This window comes from Erythrolamprus reginae, chromosome 5, assembly GCF_031021105.1.
Source record: "Erythrolamprus reginae isolate rEryReg1 chromosome 5, rEryReg1.hap1, whole genome shotgun sequence".
Taxonomy (NCBI): domain Eukaryota; kingdom Metazoa; phylum Chordata; class Lepidosauria; order Squamata; family Dipsadidae; genus Erythrolamprus; species Erythrolamprus reginae.
The window spans coordinates 72,410,891-72,428,583 of record NC_091954.1 but is presented as its reverse complement, the minus strand read 5'-3'; the positions used below and the strand labels follow the sequence as shown (position 1 = coordinate 72,428,583).

Genomic DNA, 17,693 nt, shown 5'->3' with positions numbered 1-17,693 from the left:
AGAAGTTTAGATGCACAGAAAAAAAAAGGCGGAGGAGCAGTTGTACATACGTGAGGCTTCATGCTGTAAAGTATCCAAGACGAAACATTAATATCCAGGTTTTTCTTTGCTTTACTTTCCTCTTGCAGATATTGTCTGTTCAATATAATCATAACAAACAGTGATAACATTTCCCCCAAAAGTTAAGATCATCACTCTTCAGGGGTAATAAAGTTTTACATGGTGTATTTTTAATACATAAAAAGTGAATAAAAAATCCACCCAAAGTTTACAGCAGTCAACAGAAATAATGATTCATTTTAATCTAAAAGAAAAAAGTAAAAAGGGATATTTTTTATACTACTAGATGTCTACTTACAACAATCTCATGCAGATCCTGATGCCATTTTGTCCCATTGAATCAAAATATTTGATAGTTTTTCTCCTCAAATCTATAACCTACAACAAAGTGAAGATGTTAGTAGAATCTGGCTGGCAACCGTCACATTATATACTCATCACCCAAAGAATTTCAGAAAAGCCAAAATGTATTTACCACTAATGCCCAATGTAGTCTGATATGAATAGGCACCAAGATTATGTCATGCTGGAATAAGTCAACTTCTTTGGTCCATCTTTTTACTGCATTATAACCCATTGAACTTAGCTTGGAATAGAAGAAAGTACTGAAAGCGTAAAGTACTGGAAATCTTTGTATTTTATTTCTCTCAACCAGAAGATTCATATAGAAATTAATGACCTATAATCAAACAGAAGAGACAAGATAAGAGGACGAAATACAGACAAACATAAGCATACATCTAGTATTTCAAATGTATTAATAAAATGCAACTAATTCTCAGGCCTATTTTTATAGATATTGCCATAAAGCCTTTTTTTGCAACATTTCTATTCTTAAATATTTTTATTAGTACACTTGAAATAGTGTACAGGCAGTCCTCATTTAATGACTGCCTTGTATAGTGATCATTTGCAATCATACAGTGAGAAAAAGTAACCATGTGACTAATCATCACATTTATGACCTTGACATGCCTATAAAGAAATATCGAAGTAAAATCAGAAGCAAAGCTATGGTTCCATTCCACTTGACAACTGCTTCACTTAATGACCAGGTTGCTGATCTTGATTGTGGTTGCTAAATTAGAACTTCCTGTAACAAAAGGCTCAGGAAGTTACAATTCAATAAGGCAAAAAAGGGAACTAATCCAGTTCAGAGGCCTGTTCCAGTTCCCACCTGCCCTGAATAAGGTGTGATGAAACCTGCTTAAAAAACAACCATGTTTTCCTTATTTAGGAAGAAGATGCACACTGGACAAACCGTCATGAAGCGGATGAAGTGGTACTGTGCTGCCCTTTCCATCTGTCTCTTATGAGGGGAATTAAAAGCAGAAAGGGACTGAGATGACCTCAGTCAACATTTTGCAATACTGGTCTGATGGTCAATTTGGGCCTCTAAATAGAAACATAGAAACATAGAAGATTGACGGCAGAAAAAGACCTCATGATCTTTCTAGTCTGCCCTTATACTATTTCCTGTACTTTATCTTAGGATGGATACATGTTTATCCCAGGCATGTTTAAATTCAGTTACTGCAGATTTACCAACGACATCTGCTGGAAGTTTGTTCCAAGCATCTACTATTCTTTCAGTAGTATCAGAAACATAGAAACATAGAAGACTGACGGCAGAAAAAGACCTCATGGTCCATCTAGTCTGCCCTTATACTATTTCCTGTATTTTATCTTACAATGGATATATGTTTATCCCAGGCATGTTTAAATTCAGTTACTGTGGATTTACCAACCACGTCTGCTGGAAGTTTGTTCCAAGGATCTACTACTCTTTCAGTGAAATAATATTTCCTCATGTTGCTTTTGATCTTTCCCCCAACTAACTTCAGATTGTGTCCCATTGTTCTTGTGTTCACTTTCCTATTAAAAACACTTCCCTCCTGAACCTTATTTAATCCTTTAACATATTTAAATGTTTCGATCATGTTCCCCCTTTTCCTTCTGTCCTCCAGACTATACAGATTGAGTTCATGAAGTCTTTCCTGATACGTTTTATGCTTAAGACTTTCCACCATTCTTGTAGCCCGTCTTTGGACCCGTTCAATTTTGTCAATATCTTTTTGTAGGCGAGGTCTCCAGAACTGAACACAGTATTCCAAATGTGGTCTCACCAGTGCTCTATATAAGGGGATCACAATCTCCCTCTTCCTGCTTGTTATACCTCTAGCTATGCAGCCAAGCATCCTACTTGCTTTTCCTACTGACCGACCACACTGCTCACCCATTTTGAGACTGTCAGAAATCACCACCCTTAAATCCTTCTCTTCTGAAGTTTTTGCTAACACAGAAGCTTTCCAAACCTGTGAAAGGGCGCTACAGTTATTTCTACAACAAAGAACTAATTTAACTTTAGCTACTAATGAGTAAAATTATTTTACCACATCATTGAGCCACTGCTGGTTTTTTAACGTTTGAATGTCTCTTCGCGTAACATTCAGCTTGAAGGCGCTAGTCAAAATTTCATCATCTTGACCGCAGCTGAGAGCATTTGCTATCTCTTTCTCCATATTCTGAAAGAACATTTTATAATATGAAGGTCATAAACAGTTAATATTAAACTTAGACATTTTGAAGAAGTGAAGTGAGGGTAGGAACAACATATTTAGTTTTACTTTAGAAAAAAGTAAAGACAAATATACTTAATACTGAAAATAACAGTTTCGGTATAATCTAATTTGAATGACTATTTCTTGAAATAAGTTACATTCCTGTACTGGGGACAATAAAAACAGAACATATCTGGAGCTAATTTCAGGTAAACTTAGTCCTTTAATGACTACCTTTGTAAACTCAGGGAAGCACTCTGTAGCTTTTTCCAAACTCAGATACTTTTCTCTTATTTCAACCAGAGAACGTCTTCTGCATGACGATTCTTTCTGGACCAGGCTTAATCTAAGCGATACTTCTTCTGATAGATCATTTCCCATTAAAGGCTGCACGGACCTCTATAAAGAAAATGGAAAAAAAGAAACTGCCAAATCAAAGCCTGTAAGTGAATTGTTCATGGAAAGGTGTTCTGCCGGCTCTTGGCATGAGCCTCTAATTAAATGCAAAAGTAACCAAAATAGACACACACACAGGAGATGTCCACAATACTTTCTTTATCCACAGAAAAATAGAAGCAAAATCCTCTTTTTGTAGGCAAAGGGCTCACTTGTAAAACAAACAGACTTGAAGGCAGTGAAATAACAAAACAAAAAAACCAAACTCAAAGCAATTAACCAGTAGCTGTGAAGTCGTCACAGCTGCTCTCCTTCAGACTTTGTTTAAGTCAAACGGTTAACTATGATTTATGTTCAGAGTCCAGATATCAAAGCACAGAGTCCTTGGAGAATCCAAAGAGTCAAGGCAGATCCACAATCACAAACAGATAATCTTCCACACTGAGAGACCGGCACGCTGCCCTTTTAACAGCACCCAACCACAGGTGAACTCTCTTATCTTTTGTAATACCTCCATAGCTGCTCTTTCCTATTCAAGGCTCTTCGTCTACGTACGTCAATAAATGTTTCGTCATCAGAGTCCAGTGAAGATAAAGAGGATGATGCATTGCTTCCTAATGGGCTGCCTGCCAGGCCCCCCTCTGAGGGTTCCATTTCACAGTCACTCCATGTTTCCGAGGATACGTCACTGCCCGAAGCAGTCGGCAGTAAAACAGGCCTCTGACACTGGGAGGATTCACCCACATCCACCCCCACAGTCCTTGGGGCAGGAGCTGGCCCAGAACTAACCACAACAGAAAGGAATCCTTCCAAAGACGAAAGAATCTCATCAAAAGCTTTTTTATAAAACAACAAACTAGGAAATCCCTTTCCAATCAGACTGGCAAAAAAAAGGATCATTCAGAAACTATCTTTTTCCCACAGTAAACTCTTTTGGCTTATAAACTACAGTAAACTTTTAAAAAGGAGGATTCTCTCTCTCTCTCTCTCTCTCCCCTCTCTTATACTAAATAGAATAAAGCTACGGCAATCTTGAATTTTTTTCCCTTGTTCCATCCCCTCTATTTGGGCTAAGCTAATATTTAAGTAATTGAATTCCATCTTCAAGGCTATCTCCACACAATTCTACACAACAAATTGGGTTTTTTTAATACTTAAACCGGGATCCTCAGGCGGGGGAGGGAAATCCTCTTTTAGGATTTTCTTCAAACTAGTAACTTTAATTTTGAAATCTTTTATCTCATCTCTTTATACAGCAAACTACTGGCATTAGGAATTTGTCTAGTGTGCTGGATTTTGAGGAGAATCGTTCCTTTTTACTTAAATTCTCAGTAGTATCATTATGATTTGAGACCTTTGTAATTTGTCTTTCTCAAAGTTAATATTTACATTTTAATATTTAAATAGGAAGAAGTCTTCATATTTTTAAATAAGTTTGATTTTTTAAAATCTCTGGCGACACTGTTCTATTTCCCAAGGAGGGAGAAAAGCGGTTGTTTTTAACACATTTAACACAGCATGGGGTGTGATAGTCCTCTCCTTCTGATACATCAGGGATAGGATCTAGGATACCATATGAGGCTACTTTAGAAGGTAATGGCAGCAGGATTTATTAAGTCACTATCCTAAAACAGAAGATAGGCCAGGCTGAGAAAACTCAGAGGCATTCTAAAAGAGGAGATTTGGGACTACAAGCTTTCTATTCTATGTGCTCGTTATTATTATTGTTAGGAAAATGATTAAAAAGGAAAAGTTAAGATCCCGAAGTGCAAGAAAAATACTTGGTTGAAAAATTTCAGACGACTAGCCTGAATGGTTTTTGAAAATTAATGATGGCATTCTAAGCAGCATCATTGTAATGTATTTCATTTCTTGTAATTATTTTAATGACATTACATTGTCTACAAATTGAATTGAATTCCGAAGTAATTATTAATAAAATTTAAGAGAAAAAGAGACAAAAGTGTCACAATAAAGAATACATCTCACCTCTTTTTTCTGTTTGAATTCATTTTCTGTGGTTCTTTTTGCTAGTGTTATTGATCTGATAGAAACAGAGAAACAAAGAGGTTACTGGAAATATTACAAAAGAAACACTTATAATCAGAAAGAATTTTACAAGCATTTTATATCTACTAAGCTAATGCAGTCCTTCGGAATAACCCTATAAATGTCAATTATAGTGGAATACAAAAGAATGAAGCGGAATACAAAGAATGAAGGAAAACTAAATTATACCTTGTTCATTGGCTCATACTTTCACACAAAAATGTTACTGCTGAAGTATTAGAAAATCACTACAACCATATAAAAAAAAGGATCTAGGTTTAAAAATTTGGTTCAATATTTAAAATCTGTAAACATGGTAAGTAGTACGAAAGCCTGCTAGCACGTTAAAATTATTTATGATTCTGCAAGACTAGGCTTTATAAATGAGATGAGACCTCCATTTTTGCTGGGGGGGGGTGGGTAGGGTCAGGGGGCATGGCCAGAGTAGGTGTGGTCAGCTCAACATCACTCATGTCGGGGGCACCTGAGGTGGCCTGAACACTTTGCAAGTGAAAACAGACTTCCAAGCTTCATTTTTGTCTGCAACAATGTCCTACAACCCACTGCTAGTGAAAATGGAGCTTAGGAGGTTTACCTATGGCCCTCGCAAGCTCGGTTTTTGGCTGCGACCACCTCCTACAACCCTCTGCCAGCAAAAACAGAGCTCACACAAGCTCCGTTTTCAGCTGCAACCTTCTGACAGTGAAAACAGAGCTCCATTTTCGCTGGCAGAAGTATTGCAGGCCAGATCTATGCATCCCACGGGACAGATCCAGCCCTCGGGGCTTGAGTTTAAATGACTGATCTTAGACTATCTAGTTTTTAAACCAAAATATATCCTGATTAAAAACCAAAACACAATACCCTGTCATGATCTACTGAACACACTACGCCAATACTCATTTTATTTGAGTCTGCTCTTCATGACACAGACTTATGGAAGTGAATGATGTCTTGATCCAGAGAGACTCACAGAACTTGAAAAATAGTTGTCAATGCTCATTAGAATTGGAGGCTTAAAAAATTGTCAGGCAGAAAAATGTAAAAATGGAGAAAACGCACACTGTGATTAATTCCCAGTAATAATTGTCCAACGAAACTGACCACAAGAGCAAGGCATATAATATTCCAAAAGGCTGCAAAGAATGCAGGGTAACAGCAAAAATCTACAGGCCATTCCTCTATAGCCTGATGCCAGCAGTCATAAATTTATAAAACACTAAGCAGAAGTAAACCCAAATCTGCTTTTTCAAGAGGTGACTGGAATATTTACAGGAGTATATCAAGGAGGAAATCACTACTATCAGAAAGCACATGCCTGCCCATCTTAAGTTTGAAAAGGAGTTTTGCAACAAAAAATTGATTCTGCATATCAGCTGAAAGTAGAACTTCTATGCATTAAAGAGAAATATGACATTAGAAGAGAATCAAATCTTTCATTCCAACAAAATAACTTAACTCCAGCTCTGGAGCATAGCTGGGGAAATAGTATGGTTTGTAGCTGCTTTGCAGCCTCAGGATCCAGAAACCTTGCTCTCATTGAGGGAACAATGGATTCATTGAGGGAACAATATAATTTACTAGCCAATTCTACTAGAGGATGTCAGGGTATCTGCCTGTGAGTTGAATTTTAAATGAATTGGGTTCAAAACACAACAATGATCCTAAACAGAGAAAGTACATTTATAACAGAAGAGCTAAAGTAGAAAAATTCTGTACTTTGAAATGGATGAAACAAAGCCCTGAACTTAATCCAACAGAACTTCATGGCATAATGAAGCAAACAGTTCATGCAAGATATCAAAAGTTAAAGCAATTTTGTAAGAAAGATTGAACCAAAATAAACTTTTGCATGCTCATGTGCAGGTCTGATCAGGAACCAAAAATGTTAGGTGGAACCAATGCTATTAAAGGAAGTGCCACCGGTTATTTAATATAAAACTTATAAAACTATTTATTTATATTTATATATTAATAAAGATAATGTGTTCAGAAAAGTTGTAACACAGAACATTATTTGTGTGCTTTTTGTTTAACCAGAATCTCTTTATCTATTAAAAGAACTCAGGTAAAGCTCAGATGTCAATGTTAAGCCATAGTACTAAAGATACCTCTAGAATTTAAAAACATTGAATTACAGTACTGTGCCTTTCACTGGAAAAGTTCCAGAACAGCATTATCAAATGAAATGTTTAAAAATTATACTACATCCTTTACGCATCCACTATATTTTCAAAATACAGAAAAATATTGATTTCATTTTGTCTTTTCAAATTTTATGTTTTGTAAGTTTGTACTAAAGCTAATATGTAACATCCAATTTCAAATTTGCTTCAATCTGAACTGGTATATCTCTATCTATAGCACAAATGGCCCCGGCTCATGGTACAAAGAGATGCCAAAAGATGATATACAGAATAAAGGCACACAGTAGCACTATTTAGATATGAGTGCTTTTTTCTTCCACTTATGACACTTGATGCTAAAGGACACTACTAAGAAAAGTAGAAAAACAAAACCTGATGCAAATATTTATTAGCTTCTAATCTCCTTTTAAACCCACAAATTATAAACCAATGAATTTTCACTTACCCGCTCATATCATTTTTAGAGCCCAAGTGACCAAAATTTTTGATTCCTTAAAGAAAGAATATAATAAACATAACTTAGTTACCCTCCCTACACATTGGTGATATTTTAAAGGAGCATTGGTTGTCTCATACATTTTACAGACGTATTCTTTCAGTTGTTAGTAATTAGCCTTAAAAAAAGCTATTTAAAGAAGAATTCAGTTATTTATGCAAATCAAAAACCCATTCCCTATAAATAGGAAGCAATTTTAATTTATGTGATCAGCTGATAATGAAAACACCCTGCTGAGTTCACATTCCTTTGTAAACTACTACAATTTGTTTGAAAAGCTCCCACCAGATTCCTTTAAAATTTAACCAACATAAACTAGCACAGCTCTCTTCCTACAAAATATTACTAATACATTGGAATTGTGTGTGGGGGGGAGTAATTACCAAAACAGGAAGGTACTTAAATAATCAGGGTTACCTCAAAATATTTTTGCCAATAAAGCTTTTCAAATATTTGATTCAAATATTTAAAGAATTAAGTAACTTTTGGGAGCCAGTGGGCACATTTTAGATTTTGACAGCACATTAGAATGACAAATATGGTCAACAGAAAAAACTCCTACTTTTTCATTGCATTTTATTTATAACCTGCTTTTAAGAGACAAAGAGTAGTGTATATAATGCACCCTCCTATTGTTTGAACAATTAGAGAGTAAGAGGGAATATCTGGCTGAAAGTCACCTTTCTAGGGAGGATTAGAAACTATGTCTCCCTGCTCTTAGTCCAATCCCATCTTCATTAACAAGTGTCATGAAAAAGCAAACTAATAAGCATCCTTTCCACTACTCTGTCTAGCTTACATATAGAGTTAAGTATCCTTGTGTGAGGTGAAGCAAAGGCTGACTACATTAGAGGTATGGCATGGGTCAGGGAGGGTGCACCGGGGTGCGTCAGTGGCTGGCGTGAGCGTAGCAGGTGACCTTATGAGCACCAGGCACAGCAACCAGTCACAAGTCCAAACCTGTGGCCAAGTGCCCATATCACGATCACATGACCGCAGGATGCTGGCATGGCTGCAATTCCAAGGACCGTTCATAATCACCATTCATCAGTATTGCTGTAATTGAATGCAGGATTTTAGGTTGAGAACTACCTGTATTGTCGTTAACAGTTCCTTTTTTCTAATTAAAGGAATTTTGTAAAAGATCAGATTCAGCACAAACCTGCTGAGTGTCAAAAGTGATGTTTACAGGCAGCAATATAAGAATCATCTTGCTTACTTCAAATAAAAAAAATAATATATTCCTTATTCCTTCGCAAACAAAAAGCAATAAACTTCAAAGCTAATTCCTTACACTACTAGTATCAACCAGGACTACAGGCCAGATTCAAAGTGAAAAAGAAACCCTAAAGGAGGCAATGTCAGACCACATGTATTTTTACTAGGAAAACTGCAGAGCTGTGTCTATGAAGTTATTGGGAGTGGAGCTTGACTTGAAGGAAATATTACTGTTTTAGAAAGTTTATATGATGCTTGATACTATTATAATGCAGTAGGGTTAGGCAATGTTTTGCTTTGCTTTGCTTTGCTTTGGAAAAGATATTGGAATGCATGAAAGTAACTCCCTCTCAACAACTATTAAGTCCTGAAAAAATGCCGCTCTTTTAATGAGTTGCAGAAAGATGCAGGATCCACGCTTTCCAAAACACCTCTTCCAAACTGTATCTGCCTTGTGATTAAGTTAAGAGGGATAGTTAAGATTATAGAGGTTTAGATATAGAAATGGAAAATTTAGAGATGGCATATACCAGTGTGGGATAATATTTAAGCTGCTGAAAAAATTAAAGAATGAATTGCATTGTCAGTTCTGACAATTGCATGGTCAGATGAAAAGATAGCATTTTAAAAATCTAACAAATAAGTTAATTTAGATGAGGTGTTGAGATAATGAGAACTAGATCATTAATATTATCTTGATTAAATATACTGCTCAAAAAAATAAAGGGAACATTCAAATAACACACCTGAGAGTTGAATGAATAAATATTGAATACTTTGTTCTGTCCAAAGTTGAATGTGCACAACAGCATGTGAAATTGATTGTCAATCAGTGTTGCTTCCTAAGTGGACAGTTGGATTTCACAGAAGTTTGATTTACTTGGAGTTATATTGTGTTGTTTAAGTGTTTCCTTTAGTTTTTTGAGCAGTGTAAGTTTATCTTAATCCACTGGACAGATAACTTTAAGATAATAACTAATCTTAATCTACCCAAACATAGTAATGAAAGTAAATGCTTATTGTAATGCTTCTGACAGAAGTTTAAAAGGTAAAATACTGTAGAAGGGTTAAGGATAGAAAAACGGGAGATCATTTTTATAAACTAACAAAGGGAAGTTTCAGACCTTGAATTATAACATTTCAAACGTTTACCAGTATGAAGTATCATGACAAGGTTGCAAATAAAAGAAATACTGATAACTAAAGTACAAAGGTGAACATGCAACTCACCTTGCAATTATATTTTGGTCAGAGTACACATTATCAGGTCTTTTTATTATATTTTAATCTCTTTTTTCACTTATAGTAATTATACATTTTAGAAAGATTCCAATCCTTTAATATCTCACTTAGATTGTAACTTATTCTACTGCTATATACATTTTTTCACTATTATTACTGTTCTGCCGGCTCTTGGCACAAGCCTCTAATTAAATGCAAAAGTAGCCAAAGAGACACACACACATGGGAAAAATCAACAATACTTTCTTTATCCACAGAAAAATAGAAGCAAAACCCTCTTTTTATAGTCCAAGGGCTCACTTGTGAAACAAACAGACTTGAAGGCAGTGAAATAACAAAAAAACAAACAAACCTCAAAGCAATTAACCAAAGTCCTTCAGACTTTGTTTAACTCACATGGTTAACTATGATTTACTTTCAGAGTCCAGATATCAAAGCACAGGGCCCTTGGAGAATCCAAAGAGTCAAGGCAAATCCACAATCACAAACAGATAATCTTCCACACAGAAAGGCCAGCAAGCTGCCCATTTAACAGCAGCCCCCTAATTACTTGAACCACACCCAACTACAGCTGAACTCTCTTATCTCTTGTAATACCTCCATAGCTGCTCTATTCTATTCATGGCTCTTTCCATGCATGGATCTATAATTGCTTCCTCATCAGAGTCCAGTGAAGATAAGGAGGAGGATGAATGGCTTCCTCCTGGGCTGCCTGCCAAGCCCCCCTCTGAGGGTCCCATTTCACAGTCACTCCCTGCTTCCTCGCTGCCTGAAGCAGTCGGCAATAAAACAGGCCTCTGACACTGGGAGGATTCACCCACATCCACCCCCACAGTCCTTGGGGAAAGAGCTGGCCCAGAGCCAACCACAACATTTACTTACCATTTCTTGGCATTTCAGATGAAGGGATGAGATCAAACTTTAAGGATCTGGTGGCATAATCTTGGACACTTTATTCAATGCATTCAAAAGAAGAAAACAAGTAATGTTTTGATAAGGAAAAACGTTTTGACAGTAAAGCATGGCATTGAATTTAATCTACATTTTACATTTTGCATATCAACATATTTAATACTGGAATTTAATAATTAATAGGGTTATACAGTAGATATTCCATAGATTTTAAAAACAAAAACTTTTATCTAGATAAATAATATTTCACATGTTAACAGGTTATTTTCACATGTAATAAAAGCAAACAAGTCTGAATTTATAACAGCTTTAAATTTTGCTGAGAAACACCTATCTGCATTTCAGATATCACTTCTAGAAACAGGTTAAATATGATCTTGACTTGTTTTCCCACATGTATGAAGGGAGAAGTGAAATGGTAAAACAGAACCCCTAGTGGACATTCTAATTCATTAAGTCATGATTTAAGCTTAGAATGTACAGTGTTCCCTCGATTTTCGCGGGGGATGCGTTCCAAGACCGCCCGCAAAAGTCGAATTTCCGCGAAGTAGAGATGCGGAAGTAAATACACTATTTTTGGCTATGAACAGTATCCCAAGCCTTCCCTTAACACTTTAAACCCCTAAATTACAATTTCCCATTCCCTTAGCAACCATTTAGATTATTGCTCACCATGTTTATTTATTAAAGTTTATTAAAAAAATGTTTTTTAAAGGCAGACAAAAGTTTGGCAATGACATATGACGTCATCGGGCAGGAAAAACCATGGTATAGGGCAAGAAACCGTGAAGTATTTTTTAATTAATATTTTTGAAAAACCATGGTACGGTGGTACCTCATCATACGAACTTAATTGGTTCCAGGAGGAGGTTCGTAAGGTGAAAAGTTTGTAAGATGAAACAATGTTTCCCATAGGAATCAATGTAAAAGCAAATAATGCGTGCAAATCCTTCAGGAAAATCCCAAACTTTAGAAGGGAGGCGAACAGAGGGCAGGGAGGAGCAGCTAAAGGGGGTGGGTGGAAGAAGCAAGGCTAGGCTAAAGGGTGAGTGGGAAGGAAGAAAGGCAAGGGGGGCACCCCTCCCTTTTCTTTCTTCAAAAGACACCCTTTCAATTCCTTTGCAAGCACCTTGTTCTCGGCGAAATTTTCCTACTCCAAGCAGCCCCTCCCTTTTCTTTCTTCAAAAAAGGGGGGGGGAAAGAAACCCCTTCATCCCAGCAGCAGCTGCTTGGGTTCGTAAGGTGAAAATAGTTCGGAAGAAGAGGCAAAAAAATCTTAAACACCGGGTTCGTATCTTGAAAAGTTCGTTAGAAGAGGCGTTCGTAAGATGAGGTACCACTGTATAGACGTTCTGCGAAGTTCGAACCCGCGAAAATCGAGGGAACACTGTAATATGAATGCAACCATTGCTACAGCATCATATATTTTAGGATGATATTTTACTATACCCAGCCTACAAATTCCAATTGCTTTTACAATGTATTTCAGTGCCTCACTTTAAACATTTTTCTGCAAGAACTTACTCATGGTATTTTCCTATTGCACCAGATGAGTGGATTTTAAGACTCTTTTCTTTTTCTTGCTTAAGTAGTTCTTGGTATTTCTCTTGCTCCAGTCTTTGAACTCCCTAGGATAATATAAGTATTACAATTATATATGTTTAAGAGCATAATAAACTTAATTTGTAAAATTCATGTTTTAAATGTGCCCTTTGGTACTATGCTTGAGATTTCATTCTATAAAATAGGAGAAATCATTTTATCTAAACCCCCCCCCCCCCCATGTCATTTTTGCTAAAGGCAACAAAAACAGTACTTTGTTATGGTATGAAATATTAGTTTCTTTGGACATGAGATGGAAGTGTCTTGACTTCAATCAAAATTCTATATAGGGTTAGTATTACATATATTCTTCCAATTCTTATGCTAAACATAGAAACTATAACTCAATCAATTAAACATACATTCTGCCTGAAAGAAACTGCCTTCACACCACTGAATCAAGCACCACATTCAAATATTTTGGAATACTGCATCAGCTATAAAAATGATTTAAAATACAAGTTTATATATCTGTGGACTTGCCTCTTCCACAGTATAATGAGGTTTCCTTAGATACCTTCCAGTCTCTAAAGCAGAAGCTTCTAATGAATGTCTGCAAGTAATATGTCTCCATGGCCGCAATTCCTCTTGAAGCACATTATGACTTTTCTTATTACTGTTTTTGAAACTAAAGTCATCTCTGGTAGAAGAAATAATATAAAATTAAAAGCACTGCTGACATTTGCATTTCTATTTGAATGACAATATGTTATTTTGAAAAGGCATATATATGAGGATTGCTAAAGAAGAATTAGTCTTATTTATATTATTTCAGTCACAATAGTTCAAGCTACTGTTATTTTGCACATTAAAAATGTCGTAGAAAGCATAATTAATTATAGATCACCTTTCCCACATTTCCCCTGATTATTCTTTTTTTTTCTAAGTTCACATAATGCTTCATGGCCAAATGTATAGAGTTGATGTTGAACTCTATACAATTTAGAAACAATTTTTCTGTAGTATTTTATCTACCTCCATAAATAAAAACTCCTCGTAAGGCAGGTTGATGTCTCATGTACAATGCCCAACAAAGAATATTTTGTAAGAATATATATTTACTCTCCTTGCATTCTAAATTGAGGATGAGGATAAAGTCTCATTGGTCACTTAATGGTTAAGGCACCAGGCTGGAAAGCAGGAGACTGTGAGTCCAAATCCTGCCTTAGCCATTAAATAAAGTGGAGTAGTAGTGTTTTGGCCCAATCACTCTCTCAATCCAAGGCACCCCACAGAGTTGTTGCTGTGTGTGTTTGTGGTGTGTATATGTATAGTCTAATAATAACAATAACAATAATAAAGGTAAGATGAAAATATAAATAAAAAATATCCAGCCATCTATCCCATTTTTTATTATTTTTACAAACAATCCAAGATGGTGAATATATCAAATACATCTGCGTGCAAGTATAAACAAAACACTGGCTCTTGACAAATGGATATCTAATATCTTAAAAATCTCCCATAATGGAGCACCTGCAATTTTTAAAGATGCCATTTCACTGAATAATTTTTATTGACAGGAGATCTGCCCTTAATTCTAGGCTGATTTTTTCTTTATTAAGCTTCCATCCATTAGATTCCTTGTCTTGCCCTCAGATGCTTTGGAGAATTGGTTTACCCCCTCCTCTCTGTGACAGCCCCTTAAATATTGGAAGACTGCTACCACACCACACCTAGTCCTTCTCTTCATCAGATTAAATATTCCCAGTCCTCCAAGGTCCCTTCCAACTCTGTTATTCTGTATTTTGTAATATGCCACATTTTTGTATAATGCTAAGTTCATCACTAATCATTTATGTTAGAGTAGACAAGGAAAAAACTCCAAAGGGGAGTTCTATAATGGCCATGTATTCTTAGAATTTCATTCTCTGTTGGCCACCAAGGAACATTAAAGATTTTACCTCATATAAGTCACAGGAATACGAGAGTCAGATGCTACATCTGGATGTATACAGGTACCATAACTTGCTTTTTTATCTATGGGAAAGATAGTAAGATTCATCGCAACTAATTCTATAGACAGCACTCATCATTTTTATCTTGCATGGCTCTACTTTAAAGATTTATTCAAGTCCATCATATCAAGGATATAGCAAAACTCATTGTCATAGGCAGTCTGCCAACAATTGATTTATAAAGAAACTGCAACATTCTGGAACACTTTTCATCAACTGATCTAAACACAAACAACACAAAGAGATACATACTATAGCAAGGAAGAACAAGAAAAGCTCAATATATATATAAAGCACATATGGTAAGAAAGTGGTAAAGAAATGCCCATAACTACTTAGAACATTCAGTGTCAACCCAATACCTATAAGCAATGGCCTACCATGTATAAGAGTAAATTACATTTTAGTGCAAGTAAAATCAACAGCACAAACTAATTTAAAGGAATTGAGCTTCTTCTTAATTAAAATCAACATCAATTTTTTTTCCCAATTTATAATATGCTATATATGAGAGTTAAGCACTTTATCAAAACAAAAAATAATTACAACAACTGCAAAGGAAAATGAATACACGCATTAGAATAACTGGATCTGAAATATAGCCACAGTATCTACTCACTTACCAAAGTGACACATCTGCGTCTCAGAGTTAGGTTGCATCTGCTTGTCAGCCAAGGCATCAGAAGCATTTGAAGGAAACTTGAAAATATTTGCATTAGTATTACTCCAATTATGTCAAATAAACAAAAATCCCAGCCACAAAATCTAGGTGGTCTTAAACTATATAGGTGCCCTTTGTAAGGCCATCAGGGACTTTCCCCTTTAAGATCCACTAATTCATTCCCTAGAATGATTGGTACTTAAAAATGTAGACCAGTACTCTCTGAGCTGCCACCAAAAAGCTCTAAAAGAGCCTGGCATTACATATGGAGGAATGTTGCTTTTCCATTCATCTTTCATCAATGAAAGCTTTTCCCCACTCACTAGCCCCCATTTCTCCTGCATTCATTCAGCAGCTCTACAGTTAGTCTTAAGGACCAGCAAGAAGAGTACTACAGTGGTACCTCTACTTAAGAACTTACAGTAATCCATTCCGTGAGCAGGTTCTTAAGTAGAAAAGTTTGTTAAGTAGAAGCAATTTTTCCCATAAGAATCAATGTAAAAGCAAATTTAGCGTGCAAACCCATTAGGAAAGAAATAAAAGCTCGGAATTTGGGTGGGAGAAGGACAAAGAAGGGGAGGAGGACAGTCGCTGCCGAAGGAAGAAGGTGAGGTGAGGGAAATCAGAAAAATCCAAAACTTTAAGGCTTAAAAAAAAAAAAAAGAGGGACTCTGAGGCAGCGAGGAGGAGCACACGCCTCCCATACACACAGCATGAGGCTGCGTCCCATACACTGCACCAGAGAGAGAAACCCAGGGGGAATGGCAGGAAACTGGCCGGGCCTTCGTGCCGCTCTCAAATTTCTTGGGAAATTTTTCCAGGCTCGGGGTTCTTAAGTAGAAAATGGTTCTTAAGAAGAGGCAAAAAATCTTGAACATCCAGTTCTTATCTAGAAAAGTTCTTAAGTAGAGGTGTTCTTAGGTAGAGGTATCACTGTAGTTTGCTTTGTCTTTTTCTGAAGAAGCAAGAGGAAACCAAAAAAGATATTCTTGCTCAGTTTGCTTTGCTGCTTGTGAAATAAGGCAGAGGTAGTTAAGATAGTAACGCTAAGACTGAAGACATAAATTTTTAAATACAGATGTTCATTTGGTGACTTTGGGCCTTTATTTCTCAGTCCAACTATTTTTACTGGGGTGAACTGAGGAAAATATATATGTTAACTTGAATAGCTTCCAATTTCTGGAAATGATATATTCCATTCTCTCTCGATTTAATTTAATCATGTTACTATTCCAGAAGATGAAAGATCCCAAACCCAAGGATTTATTTGCGAACAAAATACTTGCACTTTATTTTTATCTTCTCAAAAGACATACAAACCTCTTTTGTAGTTTCAGCATATTGATCTCCAACTTGAAGATATTTAGCTGTTAAATGGGATGGTAGTTTAATCAGACTGACAATTCCTTGAGTTAGTATACCAAAAATATCTGGAAAAAGTTAAAAGTATTAAGGTTATAGTCAGAAATGCTGACCTTCAAAGCAAAACAACATCATATTTATAAATGAAAGGACTCTTGGGTTACAGTAATTTGATTTAATTCTGGCAAATATAACATTTGGAATAAAATTCATGCAAAATGAATTTTGTTCCAAATGTTATTCTTACATTTGCCAAAATTCATGTGATAGATATAGCAATGTCTGCAGCAAATTTTGAGACTTGAAAATCACACAGAGGGTGATGTCATTGACTTATCTTATTGTACTGGAAGCATGAATCTGGTATAACAGCATTTAGCACTTTATTTATAAACATTGTATTACCTTAAGATATATATTTATTAAAATACATTCCCTTCCTGTTCTTTATTCTAACATTCTACAATCTGTTAAAAGTAATTGGGTTTAGGGGAAAGTTTTTGTTTTCTATTAGTAGAGATCCCACAAGATTCAAATATGATATTCATTTTATTTATTCATTCATGGTAATATACAACACCAAATTCCCAGAATGATCCTAAACATTGAAGTGATTATTATCTTTTTTTTATTAGATCCAACTCAACTGCAGTTATACAAAATAAATCTTAACTGTGGGAATCTTCAAATATTTATTATAAAATTAAATGAGCAATGGATGCTGTTACTTATTGTTAAAATCCTTCAGTAAGGGATTTGGACAAGCAGATCCTTGCCTGTTTTAGAACAGTCTTGTCTTTTCCTTTTCCTCATTTTTCCTAAAATACTTCTGCTTGCATCAGTCTTACACTTTCAATCTGGTGTTCTTCAGAGGGTGCCTTTTTATTATATTGCTTTAGAGTAATTCCATAATTTACTCCCCTTTTTCCATTTCTACATACCGGATAAGACAACCTCTCCATATGGTGATTTTTTTTGTGATTTTTAAAAAAAATGCTTTTTGTTCTAATTAAAATATGCATCAATTTC

General features: G+C 35.8%; 1 protein-coding gene across 2 annotated transcripts in view; it reads right to left on the bottom strand.

The window, feature by feature from the left end:
* Positions 1–17,693, bottom strand: part of SENP2 (SUMO specific peptidase 2) — a 28,072-nt gene that overhangs the window by 6,728 nt on the left and 3,651 nt on the right. The window contains exons 3-15 of one of the 2 annotated variants that reach the window (XM_070753121.1): positions 16,623–16,732; positions 15,265–15,340; positions 14,588–14,663; positions 13,167–13,323; positions 12,606–12,709; positions 11,052–11,119; positions 7,659–7,704; positions 5,007–5,061; positions 2,856–3,020; positions 2,454–2,585; positions 536–739; positions 359–438; positions 51–135 (exon numbers count right to left, since the gene is read on the bottom strand). In XM_070753121.1, coding sequence (XP_070609222.1) covers positions 51–135; positions 359–438; positions 536–739; positions 2,454–2,585; positions 2,856–3,020; positions 5,007–5,061; positions 7,659–7,704; positions 11,052–11,119; positions 12,606–12,709; positions 13,167–13,323; positions 14,588–14,663; positions 15,265–15,340; positions 16,623–16,732 — 1,358 coding nt within the window. The remainder of the gene's footprint in view (positions 1–50; positions 136–358; positions 439–535; positions 740–2,453; positions 2,586–2,855; positions 3,021–5,006; positions 5,062–7,658; positions 7,705–11,051; positions 11,120–12,605; positions 12,710–13,166; positions 13,324–14,587; positions 14,664–15,264; positions 15,341–16,622; positions 16,733–17,693) is intronic. The other variant, XM_070753122.1, reaches the window with a different exon arrangement.